Source organism: Mustela lutreola, chromosome 3 (genome assembly GCF_030435805.1).
Source record: "Mustela lutreola isolate mMusLut2 chromosome 3, mMusLut2.pri, whole genome shotgun sequence".
Taxonomy (NCBI): Eukaryota; Metazoa; Chordata; class Mammalia; order Carnivora; family Mustelidae; genus Mustela; species Mustela lutreola.
The window spans coordinates 33837417-33852490 of NC_081292.1; the positions used below are offsets into that span (position 1 = coordinate 33837417).

Sequence of the window (15074 nt, forward strand, 5' to 3'; positions counted from 1 at the left end):
AATGTTCCTTGGCTTGTGGGGTTAAAACTATCAAGTGGGAAAGGTCATGTGGAAGCTTCTGATAATGCCCTCCCCAACCAGCAAATATTAAATCAAAAACTAAGGATGCAAACACAATAGTTCACATTATATCTCCTTTTAATTCACCAGGGTGGTGCCTCAAAAACAAGCATCAGCACATCCTGGAACATGACAATGGAGTACTATAAACTCAGCCAGGTAGCCCCAGTCGAAATTGCTATGCCAATGTGGTATCCTTTCTAGAAACAACTAATACGGACTCATATATAAGAAATGAAACCACTGACCTGGTAAATGTGATTTCCTCCCTCCATCCCTATCAAGAAAGACTGGAAACATTCACATATGCTTGGGATGCACAAGAATTGCCTCGTCTTCCCCAGGGTACTATTAATTCTACTGCCCTCTATCATAATACAGCCCCCAAAGAACAAGACCATAAGGACACTCCAGACAACATCACATTGGTTCACTCTATCAGTGAGAATGGAGACCTTGTTTTGACACATCTTCTCCAGAGGGTGGCAGATAATCCTACACAGATTCAGGAGCCCATAGTATCAGAGAAATATTTAGGGACCCAATGATCATGGGCATGGCAGACCATCCCTCTAAAGCAAAAGAAAAAGTATTATATCTTGTACCTACCATCAATGAGGAAAAAGCACAATGCCTGGATTCTGAAGGCAACATATTCCACACTAGGGAATACTGCTTTGATTCATTTACCAAGAATTATAGAAGACTACTGGCTTTAAATGGAACACAGAGCAAAAACCGCTCTAGATTAAGTTCAGGTTATAGAGCAAGCAGCCCCAACACTTGTGCCATATGATGCAACAGAAGATGTACTATTAGAAACACAAACCATAAGTGACTCTTAATCTCACAAAACAAACTAAGGGTTGCTGGGGGGAGGGGGTTTGGGAGAAGGGGGATGGGGTTATGGACAGTGGGGAGGGTATGTGCTATGGTGAGTGCTGTGAAGTGTGTAAACCTGGCGATTCACAGAGCTGTACCCCTGGGGAAAAATATATTATATGTTTATAAAAAATTTTTAAAAATTAAAAAAAAAAAAGAAGCTTCAATTGCGGGAAAAGACGCCATGTGAAAATTATAGCAAGCCTCAATAGGGGAATCAGGATGTACATTTTGCAGATCAAGACCATGCAGTCTGCAGTGGAGAATTATACACTACTTGAAAAACTGCCCCTGGTATGCTCCCGGCATTGGTAGGGACAAAGATCTAATCAAGTGACCAAACAGCCAGAAGTGCCCAACATAATCTAGGGTCTGTTAGGCTTAACAAATCAAAAGGTTAGACATGTCAAACAACAATCCATTGTAAGACACATGTGATACATCCAGTTTGAGCACAAGTAGGGCCAGGGGATACAAATGAAGTGCATGCATTGGTGGCCCAGACCTAAACACCAACTACTATTATCATATCAGCATCCCCTTCTCAACTCCTACATATGGCCATCTAAGAGGCCATTATGACTGTGGAAAAAGGAGACAAAAGTCATGCCTGGTTCCATAGATAGGTCAGCTCAATAGTAGACTACAGCTGTCCCACACTCAGGGATGGTCTTGAAGACATCAGTGAGGAAAACTTTATTAGACAGGACTTTAAATGGTGTATCTGGTCATCCACTTTGCATAGAAAGAAAAGTGCCATGGGTAAAAATATATATGGACACAGTCTTAGGCTAATGATTTGGCTAATTGGTCAGAAGCCTAGAAAGAAAAAAATGGAAAGATTGAGGAAAATAATGTCTAGAGAAGAGGCTTGTGAATAACTTATGGGAATTTAAAAAAAAAAAAAAAAAAAAAGAACACACTACATATCACACATTAAAGCCCTTATGGTAGCTAGACTCCAAGGACGGTCCCTCAGTGAACTGTGTCTCATAGAATTCATGTCCTTTTATAGACCCCTTTCATTTTATGTAACTTATTTATTGGAACTTGTTTATAACCAAAACTATGATGGGGATGATGCTATATGACTCCAAAGCTAGGTCAAAATAAATAGTATTTTGTAAGTGTATCTCTGTGAGAGCCTTGGGCCACCATATAAAAAGTCCTACTAACTTCCTTAGGAACTGCTTTTGGTTCAGAATCCCAACTGAGCAATCTTCCAACCATGCCTGCCAAGATGTAAGCAAAGGCTTCTTCAACCCTCCAGAACAGCCCATCCTACCAATTAAAACTCACCACTAAAATTCAACAAAACTACCCAACTGAACCCTGCCTGAATTCCACCCTCACAAAATCATGACAAAGGAGGAGCCTCTGGATTAGTCATGAAGCATCAACTAGTTCTCGTCATAAAACCAAGTACACGCCTGAACAACATTATCAAAAACAACAACTGCATGGCTATGGAAATCAAAGACACATTAAAAAAAAAAATAGAGAAAAACTCCTAGAGGTCAGATAATGACAGCAGAAATCTGTTACCTTCTTACCTGGGATTGCTCCCATAATGCTCTTCTGGTATAGTACATACAAAAGAAGGGGTCTATAGGAAGGATCAATAGTTTTAGCAGAGTGGGGCTGTCTGGGAAAAACAACAACTCTCAACCAGACCTTTCTTACTTGAGTTGGGGTTGGGGAGAAATTCCATGTCTCTGTCAGCTCGAAGAGACAAAGTCAATAGGAAACAGAAAATCAGCAGTTTTGCTACCCAAAGACTGTAGTCCCATATAGTAAATGGCAGACCAACCAGAAATGTTACAGAGAGACATCAGAATGAGAGACCCAAAGGAAAAAGCCAGTCACTTTTCAGACTGACTAGGAGACGATACCATGTTCGGAGGAGATGGCAAAGAGCTGGGGTAGGAAGTAAAACCTAAGAGTGACTTGAGACCCTGCTGAATTTTGTTTTTGTTTGTTTGTTTTGATATTAGTCTGGGTTTGTCTTTATGAATACGTACAGAGTCGCAGTCATTTCTTCACGTTTAAATTTTTTTTTAGTAGCTTTAGCTTTACAGAAAAATTGAGCTCAAAGCAGAGTTCCCACATATCCCCTCACTCTCATCCCCCAACTTCCCCCATTATTTACATCTTGCAATAGTGTGATATATTTGTAACAACTGGTGAGCTGACACTGTCACATCATTATTAGCCAATTCTATAGCTTATAATAGGATTTGCTCTTTGTGTTGCATATTCTATGGATTTTGATAAATGTGTAATGACCCGTATCTACCATTGCAGTATCCCACATAATAATTTTAAAGCCCTAAAAAAAATCTCCTGTGCTTCACCAATTCATCCCTTCCTTCCTCCTTCTGCTCATATTCCTAGCGACTACTCATCTATTTACTGTCCCCATAGTTTTGCCTTTTCCGGGACATTATACAGTGGGAGTCATACAGCACGCAGAAGAATTGGCTGAACTTTGAGTGCGCCCCACATTATGCACAGATTGACTGGCAGAGGGTAGAAACCTTACAAAGTCAAAACACTTAAACATGATGTCTGCCCAAATCTTTGGTGAACAATTAGGCCACGTTGACACAGGAATGACTTACAAGAAGGTGGATACACACACACACACAAACACAAACACATTTTAGTAAAACAAACTGAGCAGAGAGATCAGTGGACATATATTACTATGGAGACATTTAAAAAGAAAAAAGAAAAGAAAGACAAGACAATCCTCAGGAAAATGGGTAAGAAATCAGAGCTATTAGAGTACCTCATCAAAGTTTCCAATTTTCAACCCAAAATTATAAGGCATGCAAAGAAAGAGGAAAACATAACCCCAAACCAGGAAAAAAAAAAAAAAAGGCAAAAAACCTAACTCTGAGTGAATCCAGATGTTGGATTTAACAAAAAGATTTTAAAGAAGCTATTAAAAATGTATTTTTTTAAAAAAACATGTCAAAAAATCACAGGAAAATATGATGGCAATGACTCAATAATTAAGGACTCTCAAGAGAGAAATAAAACTGTAAAACAAAAGAAATGACAATTCTAGAGCTGAAAAATACAACAGCCAAAATGAATATTCGCTACACAGACTCAATAGCTGATTTGAGGTGGCAGATGAAGCAATCGGTGTACTCTACCAGAGAGCAAGATAAATTATCCACTCTGAAAAAAAAAAAAAAAAAAAAAAAAAGCCAGAGGGAAAAAATACTGAAAAAAAAAAAAAAAAAGAAAAGAACCTCAGAGATGTGTAGGAAAATATTAAGCATACAGACATACACGTAATGGGATTTTTACACAGGGTCGGGGCTGAGGGAAGAAGCAGAAAAACTAGTTGGAAAAAATAATGACTGAAAACTTCCCAAATTTAAGGAAAAACATTATAAATCCACAAAGCTTCATGATCCCAAGAGACCCAACCCTAGACACAACAGTCAAACTGCTGAAATCCAAAGGCAAAGAGACTATATTGAAAAGAGCAAGACACAAGACCCTTTATCTCTAGAAAAGAATGGAATGACATATACGAAGTGTTGAAAGAGGGTGGAAAATCTGTCAATCAAAAATTCTATATCTGGGGCACCTGGGTGGCTCAGTGGGTGAAGCCTCTGCTTTCGGCTCAGGTTGTGATCTCAGGGTCCTGGGATCCAGCCCCACATAGAGCTCTCTGCTCAGCGGGGACCCTGCTTCCTCCTCTCTCTCTGCCTGCTGCTCTTCCTATTTGTGATCTCTCTCTGTCAAATAAATAAATAAAATCTTCAAAAAAAATTCTGTATCTAAAGAAATTATCCTTCAAAAATAAAGGTGAAATAAAAAACATTTCCCAGCTTAAAAAAAAGCAAAATAAAAACTGAGATGTACGCCTTTTGTGCCATACAGGGTCAAAGTACCTAGCTTAGTAGCCAGAACTGGCTCCCTACATTTGCAGAATCAAATGAATAAAAAGGTAACATTTATTGTCACTTAGAACATCATTTCTTTGGGAAAATGCATCTAAAGTTCAAAATTTGAAGAGTTGCCCCCTCCTGCCATCTAAGAATAGGATAGGAGACGCAAATGCTAGGTTAATTAAATCCTAGGTACCTTCAGTTGCAAAGCACAGGTTAGTAGCTCCATGGGAAACAAAGGTTTTTCTTAAAAAATTTCCAACACGTAAAGAGCAGGGTGTGCGGAAATAAAGTGGCTTACAGAATCATCCGTAAGAATAAAATTAAACCTCAATCTGCTGACACACACACACCCACACTTCTGAATATGCATACTGTTTTGTAAAATATAGTCATATCTAAAATGCATTTGGTTTGAAGAGACTGGAAAGTATTTCATTCATCTCCATTTATTCTGTTTTTTTTAATTAATTTTTTTTATAAGTAGATGTACTTTATTTCAGTTTTACTAGGTAGAATTTATTATGGATCAAAAAGCAAATGGGATTACAATTTACCTTCATATGTTTATTTGTAAATAAATGAATATTAAATAGGATATAGTAAACTTCTTTTAGTGAGTCAAACTATTTTCAGCAATATTCTAACAATAGACCTATCAATTTTAAGGAAGTAATTGCTTTTACTTGAGTTGAAGAGACTTACTGCAGTTTTACAGTAATAACAGTGAAATTGCAAATAGCTCAAATAACCACTAATCCGGTTCCTGCCTCTATAGATGGTAATCCTTTTTCTGTCATAAGTTGTGTTTTTTTCCACATTTTTTTCTATTTTTTTAAAATTTTTTATTTTTTATAAACATATATTTTTATCCCCAGGGGTACAGGTCTGTGAATCACCAGGTTTACACACTTCACAGCACTCACCAAAGCAGATACCCACCCCCCTCTCCCAACCCCCCTCCCCCCCAGCAACCCTCAGTTTGTTTTGTGAGATTAAGAGTCACTTATGCTTTGTCTCCCTCCCGATCCCATCTTGTTTCATTTATTCTTCTCCTACCCACTTAAGCCCCCATGTTGCATCACCACTTCCTCATATCAGGGAGATCATATGATAGTTGTCTTTCTCCGCTTGACTTATTTCGCTAAGCATGATACGCTCTAGTTCCATCCATGTTGTCGCAAATGGCAAGATTTCGTTTCTTTTGATGGCTGCATAGTGTTCCATTGTGTATATATACCACATCTTCTTTATCCATTCATCTGTTGACGGACATCTAGGTTCTTTCCATAGTTTGGCTATTGTGGACATTGCTGCTATAAACATTTGGGTGCACGTGCCCTTTGGGATCACTACATTTGTATCTTTAGGGTAAATACCCAGTAGTGCAATTGCTGGGTCATAGGGCAGTACTACATCTCCATTTATTCTTAACCCAGAATCTTACATCTTTTGTTCTCTTTCAGGTAATTTCTTATTTTGTTGTCTTTCCTCTTACATATGGTCTAAATTGTTCTTTTTCTAACTTGTTCTTTTTATTTTAATCATCCATTCAAGTTTGTGATTTTCATAGATCCTATTATTTTATTCAACAGTCCATTCAAAAAATGAATTATGATTATATATTTCAAGACTTGGACAAAGTATCAGGAACATTGCAGATGCCTGCAAAGTTAAATCTTTACCTATATCTCATTAGGTCCTCTTTTTAAAGAATTAACATCAATCTTGTACTGTAGGAGTTCATAGTTGAACTTTCCTATGTCAACTCCAGAAAGAGTTCTCAACCAAGCTAAGCCCTACAAAAAGAGGCGGATAAACAGTTCCAGGGAGAATGAGGTTATATATGGCAATAATTTGAGCTCCCCTTCTGCTTTGAAGCATACCCCCAAATATTTCCTGAAAAACCTCTTCTCATGGATACATCCTAGAAAGGCAAATAGATAACTTCTAGCATGAGCTAACAAAAACAAAAGCCCAACCCCTGCATAATTTTCTTAGATGAGTCAGCTAGCATAAATGTAGTCAGAACAACTTACTGTTGTTCCACCAAAAAAGCAATTCTAGGGTCATAAAAATACTTGCATATTTCATATTATAATACTATTTTGGCATTTAATATATTTTAGTTGAATGAAATAAAGAATAAATGAATGAGTGGATGAATGAATGAATTTACCAAATACTGCTTGAAATACTGAATTAGTCTAAGACCCAACTTTCCTGCTATTTCAATGCTTTTTTAAGTCAGATATAATTGGTTTGCACAGCATTTGTAAAACCATTAGGTACTTGCTCTGTTATACTTCTTATCAATTAATTACAAAATGCTTTTCACAAGGATTTATATTTTTCTATCGAATAAATTTCATTATCAGTTTTTAAGCTGTACAAAATATCAATATCTAAGCATTATATATTCAATTCTAATCCAACTTAACAGGGACTTCTATATTCCAAATTAACTTGAATAAGTAGTCTATAATTTAATTTTGCTTTTAATTTTTCATTCAACTAGCTAACCACCCTCTCAAATATTCCACAAACTGAAATCTGTAAGATTATTTTCTTGTTATGTTGGGTACTATATCTTCCATTAAAAATAATCCTTTTTCTTTAGGCAAATGCTTAACATAGCGTTTAATCTATAATTAACAAGGAAATATTTTGCAGAGAAAAGAATCACCATCTTAAAACATTCATGTGCTACAATTTACCAGGAAACAAAAAATTCTTTATTCTCATTTGTCAACTGACCTTCTGGTTACACACTTTACAAATTAACTTTGAGTTCATTTAACTTCTTAATATGTTTATATTTATGTTATATAATTTCAAGTCTGGGATCAGCTTCATAATATGTATTTGTAACTTGATTTCTCATGTGATAACAAGTATCTTATTTAGAAAAGAACTTGATGAAGTAATTTTATAATGTTGCCTAATATAGCAAGTGATTAATTATATGCATGTCGCTTCGATACAGTTGAGTTCTTTTTATCCCATTGTGAAGGCCTAAGACTCATATTACAATTGGAATAATTACTTAGCATAAAATTATTTTATCAACAGATGAAGTGACTATATAAGAAAGTAACCAATCTCTAACTTTTAAAAATTTTACTTGTGTAAGTCTTAGTAGTAAAATAGATAACTGAAAAATTTTTAAATATTCCCATTTTTACAACTTATTCTAAATGCTTTTTAGACCATTTGGCTCAGAATTTCTTACATGTGTAACTGGTCTCAAATACCATAAATCAACATTTTCTTCAAATTTCTAATGATATTGGCTATCACTTTAGTCTCCTATTTTCCTTATAAACATATACAGTAAATCAACTACTTAAAAATTAAAAAAAAAAACTTCAGATTACAAAAGGGGACAAATTTCACTACTGATACTGACACCCAAACTCAGGCATATATAAAGCTGTCATCTTTAGCATTTGTTCTTAATACTTTAAGACTCGTGCTTCTATCTGGAGATTTGCAGTCTATCGCCTCTTTTTCCTGTTCTGGATCTGTTCTCTCCAAATTGCTCCACCTTCACATCCCCACTCACTCGTTCCCAAAAATAAGTTAAAGGATGTGCTACTTTTGGGGCGCCTGGGTGGCTCAGTGGGTTAAAACTTCTGCCTTCCGTTCAGGTCATGATCCCAGGGTCCTGGGATCAAGCCCTACATCGGGGCTCTCTGCTCAGCGGGGGGCCTGCTTCCTCCTCTCTCTCTGCCTGCCTCTCTGCCTACTTGTAATCTCCGTCTGTCAAATAAAGAAATAAAATCTTAAAAAAAAAAAAAAAGATGACTTTAAAAAAAAAAGGATGTGCTACTTTCAAGAGTCTAATAATCGAATCAAACGTCTCACATTTTATAACTTAGGACACTGCGATGCACATGGATGCTCACATTTCCCAGCCCAGTCCCTTAAGATTTTACAGAAAAACCAGACATCTGCAACAACCAAGTAAAATGAGTCAGGTTAGAAACCAGAAGACAGGAGGGGCGCCTGGGTGGCTCAGTGGGTTAAGCCGCTGCCTTCGGCTCAGGTCATGATCTCAGGGTCCTGGGATCGAGTCCCGCATCGGGCTCTCTGCTCAGCAGGGAGCCTGCTTCCCCCCCCCTCTCTCTCTGCCTGCCTCTATGCCTACTTGTGATCTCTCTCTGTCAAATAAATAAATAAAATCTTTAAAAAAAAAAAAAAAAAAAAGAAACCAGAAGACAGGAGAGACTAAACCTCTTCACAGTGATCTCACTGCTTAAAAACAACGACAACAACAACACAGAATCCTTTGTGAGTTCAGCAAATGATTGACAATATGATTATGTCATTAAAGTGAAAAACGAGTTGCATTATAATACAAAATTAAAATACACCAAATAAGAAAAAGCTTCATGTTTATACTGTATCAGTTAGCCACTGCACATCATCTTTAGACCTTCCTCTAGTTCTAGAAAGAGATGGTGGCGGGGGTGTGGTGGCAAGGCGGAAACACAAGCATCAGGTCAATCACGAAATTATAACATAAGGGAATAGAGCTTTAAAACATTTTTGGCCACGATCAATAATAAGAAGTATATATATTTTACATTGTGTGTAGAGAAGAACCATTTTGTAGATCAATTACCCTTAGTCTGTACACTCCACTCTGATATTTTCTACCCTATCCTATTCCAGTCTCCCTCTCTTTTTTTTTTTTTTTCCCTTTTTAAATGCTGGCCATGACTCTGATTTGATTCTAAAAATGAGGCAAGAAGAAAAGTAAGTGAAGAGGCTAAGGATAGAAGGTAGAGGTGGCTATGGGGAACTTTGTCCCACAGGAGATATTTGACAATATCTGGAGACATTTTAGGTTCTCATAACTGGGGGTGGGCATGCCACTAGCATCTAGTGGGTAAAGGCCACAGATGCTGCTAAGCACCTTATAATGCACAAAACAGTCTTGCAGAACAATTATTCAGCCCTGAATGTCAATAGTTCTGAAACTGAGAAATGTGTTCCAGACTATTTAATAAGGAGATCATAGATAAGACTGGAAGGTCAATAGTTCTTTTTAAACCTCATGAAAAAATATATTTTAAACTTTGAGAGACAAGTCTAACAATGAGATGCAGGGATACCATGACACTGACAATCTAAGACATATCTCTTTCTATAATCTAAAGACAAAAAAAAGGAAAAAGCTCAGTTTGCAATTTTCTAACCCAACACAAAATATGAAGAAGTGATCAATACAGCACTGTAAAAAGAAAACTATATCATGGCGAAGAGATAAGTGTTATAAAACGTAGGAATCACATAAAATTAGTGGAGAGAACCAATGCCTCTCCTTCTGAAGTCCTATAGTACCTATAATACAAACACAACAGGCTTATATTGCTAGTTATTTTAGACTTTCAGTTTCTTAAGGGTAGAAACTGTGTCTTATTTAAGACGGATTTTTTTTGAGATTTGTATCTCAAAATTATATCTCAACAAGTTAAAAAGTATATTCTTCTTAGCCTGAATAAAAGCCTACTTCGGTATGTGGCAGAACGTAGAAGAGATGGAACCAACATAGATGCCCACAATCCATGTAACCAGGACTAGATGTTCAATCAAAACTCTGGAAGGCTGTCTCAAAGAAGTCTTAACCATGGTTGGCTACCATAAAACATTAAATCAGTAATCTAAAAATGTTCTTACTATCTACTATTTGACAAATTACCAGACAACGAACATACTATTATATTTATACATAAGGAAATAGACCTAGAGTGGTGAAATAGGTAGAAGAAGATGCTATCGTTAATGAATTTCACAGCCAGGATCTGAGCTCCTCTTTGACTCTAAAACCCAAGCTCTTTCCATAAAACCCTGTTAGTGTTTCACAACAATGGTCTACCACTCACAGATTGTCACTATCAGCCTAAGCCCATCTGCCGAATAACTGATCTCTTCTCCTTTGGTTTGTGGCATTTTCCATGTCCTTATCATTCATTTGTTTTAACATGCCATTTTGGTAGAAGGATTATTTTCAGCAGAAGGCACCTGAGAAGAAGCAAATACAAGAAGACTGCCTGCCCTCCCCACTCTTTGACTAAAAGCAGGATATAGATTGTAAAGGTGTCCCTCCCCACTGCCCTCTATCAGGAAGGACAGAAGTTAATTGCTCTAATTAGCACGCAAGAGATGGCTTTGGAGAAGTCTACGAGAAGTCTACGTAACAGACTTTACCACCTTCCATTAATTCCCTCATATACTCACCTTCTCATGATTTGCTACCCTAGAAACTCACAATTCTTTTTCTTTGTCTTGTCATCTCTCTAGAAATCTACTGTTCTTCTACAAAGAGACTTTATAAGCACAAATTCTAACCACCCCCCGTAGGTTTCAGGTAGCCAAAAGCTCCCACATATATGCACAATGCATAGGATAATAAATTGGTTTTCCTCTTGTTACTCTGTCTTGTGTCTGTCCCCCGCCCCAATGACCCTAAGAGGCATAGAGGGGCAAAAAAGAGTGAAGTTTTTTCTCTGTACACCTTCCACATTAACTTGTAGAAATAAAATATAGGCACCGATTGGGATTATAACTAGAATGGCCTTAACCCCAAAATGTTGTTTGGAAAGAACATGCACCTTTACAATATTTAGCCTTCCCAATCAGGAACATGATGAATATCTACTCACGCAGTGACTACCTTGCTTTCTGTTACTCAGTAAGCTTTATAGCTTTTTTCTTGTAGGCCCCCTTCTTTCTTATTAGGTATTTTTAAATCACATTTTCCGTTTTTAGCTCAGAATGGGAACTGCTTTTCATTCACTTCTCTAACTATTTTTGGTACAGCACAAAATGATTCCATATTAATTTCCTATCTATCTGTCTTCTTGAATTCCTTTATTGATTCCTGTTGATTCTTATGAAGAAGTCAGTTATTCATCAAATGGTGTCAGAAAATTGTGTGTGTGGCGAGCAGGGGATTCATGTTAGATCCTCACATATCTGGTATATTTTGGTAAATACCAAAATAAATCACAGAAAGATTAAAAAGTTAAAGGCTAAAAGTAATAAAAACACATGAGAAAATACACAGCTGAATATTTAACTGCCTTGGGGATGAATAAAGAGTTTCTATGGATAAAAGAAATGGGAAAAAAACAATCACCAAAGATGCAAAGACACCTCTATTAAATTCAGTTTTTCCAAGTGACCCCAGAAAATTAGTAGATAAACATCAATATGGGAAATACATTTGAAACAGATGACCATTAAATGGGTAAAAATCCTAACCGTATAAAAAGTTCTTAAAATCATTAAGAGAAAAACGAATTAATCCCCAATAGGAACATGGGCAAAAGAAATAACAGGAATGAACTGGTAATTCATAGAGATATCAAACACCAATAAAATACAAAACATTCAACTGCACGATCAAATTCAAATTCAAATGACAAAGAGAAAGCCTTTCTGTGGCCTATTCAATTGCAAAGATTTAGTGCTTTGAGACTGAAAATTTAACTTCTGACAAGAGTATAGAGTGTTATAACCTTCTGGGAAGCAAGTTGGTATTCTGAACCAAGAGCTTATAAGAATCAGAGCATGAATATGTATTTGTGAAATACTCAGGGATCAGGCAAAAATTCTTATGTAAAGATAACCGTTAGAACATTATTTGTGCTCATAATTGGAAGCAACTGGAATACCCCCCAGAGAGAGGAATAGTTTGTGGTAAACCCATATGATAGACTATTAGGGCAGCCATTTTAAAAACGTATTTCTGAGGAACATCTAATGGCTTGGGAAAAAGTAAATGATATGATATCAATTAAAAAAAATCAGAATATAAATTATATATAGCATGATACCAATTTTCAATATGTGAAATACACATGCATAGGAAAAAGGGAAGAAAATACAACAAAATGTTAACAATGGTTATATTTCAGAGAAAAGGTTATGGATAGTTTGTATTTCATTCTTAACACTTTGAAGAATTTTTCAGATATTCTAAAGTAAACACATTGCTATTTGTAAAAAGAAACACATACAAAATGTTACTTTACAACTATAGCTAATAGGTATTTTTTAACACACCATGAAGTGATGTAGGAAAACTTTCATAAACAAAGTGAAAAAGGTTTTTTAAAAAAATCAGTAGACTTCTCCGCCACATGAACAACAGAAGATATTTACTTTTTAAAACTTGAAACTTTCTTCACATAACTGGCACCATTAAGAAACTTTTAAAATAAAGGTAGTTATATCTAACTATTAAATGTTTATCACAAATACAACCTAAAAAGAAAACCCCCAGGGAATTAACTACAGGGAAAGTACGATTAGTACTTACCTTTCTCACTTACACTCTCACTTTCAATCTCAACGTCATCACAACTCGTGTATTCAGGTGTGGAAGCTAATTCCTCTTCTGAACTGCTCAATGAAACCTGGCGCATTTTACCTCCTTTCTTTGATTTATGAGGCTTTGGTGGTGGAGGTCTCACTGACTCTGACTGGTCGGAACTGAGAGAATCATTCCTTAACATTGTTTCCATTTTTTCCCGTTTTGTTTTCCTCACAGCAGAGCTGGGGTCTAAGTGGTGTTGTTTCCTCAGTGAGTCAGTACGTCTCAGGTCTGGTCTATCAATGGGTATTGGACTCCTCCGGGGGGTGGGAGGACTATGGTTTGTGGTCCTTTGTGGATAAGCACTTGGTCCCTGAGCCTCTCGAGTTCTTTCCATTGAGTAAGATCGCTGATTTTCCATGGCAGCTCTACGTTCAGATATAGATCTTTGCCTTGATGGCCGTTCCATCCTCAGCATAGAAATCCTAGAATCTTCCAGTTCAGCATTTGCCAAAGAAACATCACTATGCCTTCTCTCATGCCTTGCTCTGGACACTTCCGCATGAATACGCATTTGTTCTTCATAGGGCTGTGGCTTTACTGGATAACGGGCCAAATTCGGGTCACTTCGATAGCGTGCCTGGTATTCCTCCTCTCTCCGTTGCCTTTCATATTCATCTCTGCTCTCCACGTCCTCATCATCTACAATGTATTCTTTGGAATGCCTATGACTTCTCCTGCTGGAGTCCCTGTAATTTATATGGTCAGACTCTTCGTAAAACTGAGGTTCACGCTGAGACCTCCTATCAGCATAATCTGATGGAGACCTAGGCATGGCGTTATCTGAAGTAGCATACTGCGAATATTCTTCTCTTTCTTCTCTTTGGTCGTATCTTCTATTCTGATCTCGGGATACGGATGGACTTCGTGTCCTAAGTAAGCAAAGGAAAAGAATGAAGAGAAGAGCGATGTCTAAACAACGCAACGTTTCACTCATTCATTCATTCACTGGTGAGTTGATGAATTAAATTCAAATAGTTATTTTGCTTAAAAAAAACTCCTCTTAAATTCATGCCATAGCCAAAGTCTTACTGGTACTCACTCTATTCAGTTCAAATAAGAAATTTAAAAGGTATTTTTGATATGGTTCTTTAATGCCTGACATACTACATACAGAATATACTTACACCCTGAAATAAGATAGTCAGCATCATACTCTGCTGCAGCAAAATGGGCTTAGACTCTAATTTCTTTGCTTGGCTCAATACACTTCAACAATCTCCCAACTGCTATTCTGAAGCTTTGAAAAATTCCACCTGACTCTCTCTCTATTCCTGACACCTTGATATGAAGTCACTTGAAAACATACTGAAGGAAAACATACTGAAGCCAAACTGATTTGGTTCAAGAGCTGAATATTTTTCTGACTAAAATTAAATGCTGGCTCTTTTTCCTTTTTTAAGATTTTATTTATTTATTTGAGAGAGGGGGACAGAGACAGGAAGAGTGAGCAGGGGGAGGGGCAGAGGAAGAGAAACAAGCAGGCTCTGCGGTGAGCAAGGAGCCCAATGCAGGGCACCCCTAAATGCTGGCTCATAAATCATTTTTCACAGGGGTCTATGGATGGCTCAGTCAGTTAAGCATCTGATGCTTGATTTCGGCTCAGGTCATGATCTTGGGGTTGTGGGATCAAGCCCCAGCATCTGGCTCAGTGCTAGGTCCAGTCTGCTTATCCTTCTCCTTCTGTTCCTCTCCCCGCTCTCATAGTCTCTCTCTCTCTCTCTCTCTCTCTCTCTCTCTAATAAATAAATGAATAAAATCTTTTTAAAAAATCATTTTTCATCCATCAGCTACCTAGATCACTCCCAATATTGGTTCATCTAAATCTCCACCTA

At 37.0% G+C, this 15074-nt stretch overlaps 1 protein-coding gene across 49 annotated transcripts in view; it reads right to left on the reverse strand.

Annotated features, from left to right (window-relative positions):
- The window catches only part of RIMS2 (regulating synaptic membrane exocytosis 2), a 603997-nt gene that overhangs the window by 312561 nt on the left and 276362 nt on the right, over positions 1-15074 (reverse strand). For all 49 annotated transcript variants that reach the window (XM_059165830.1, XM_059165827.1, XM_059165815.1 and 46 more), the window contains one exon: positions 13186-14111. In XM_059165830.1, the coding sequence (XP_059021813.1) occupies positions 13186-14111 (926 nt within the window). The remainder of the gene's footprint in view (positions 1-13185; positions 14112-15074) is intronic.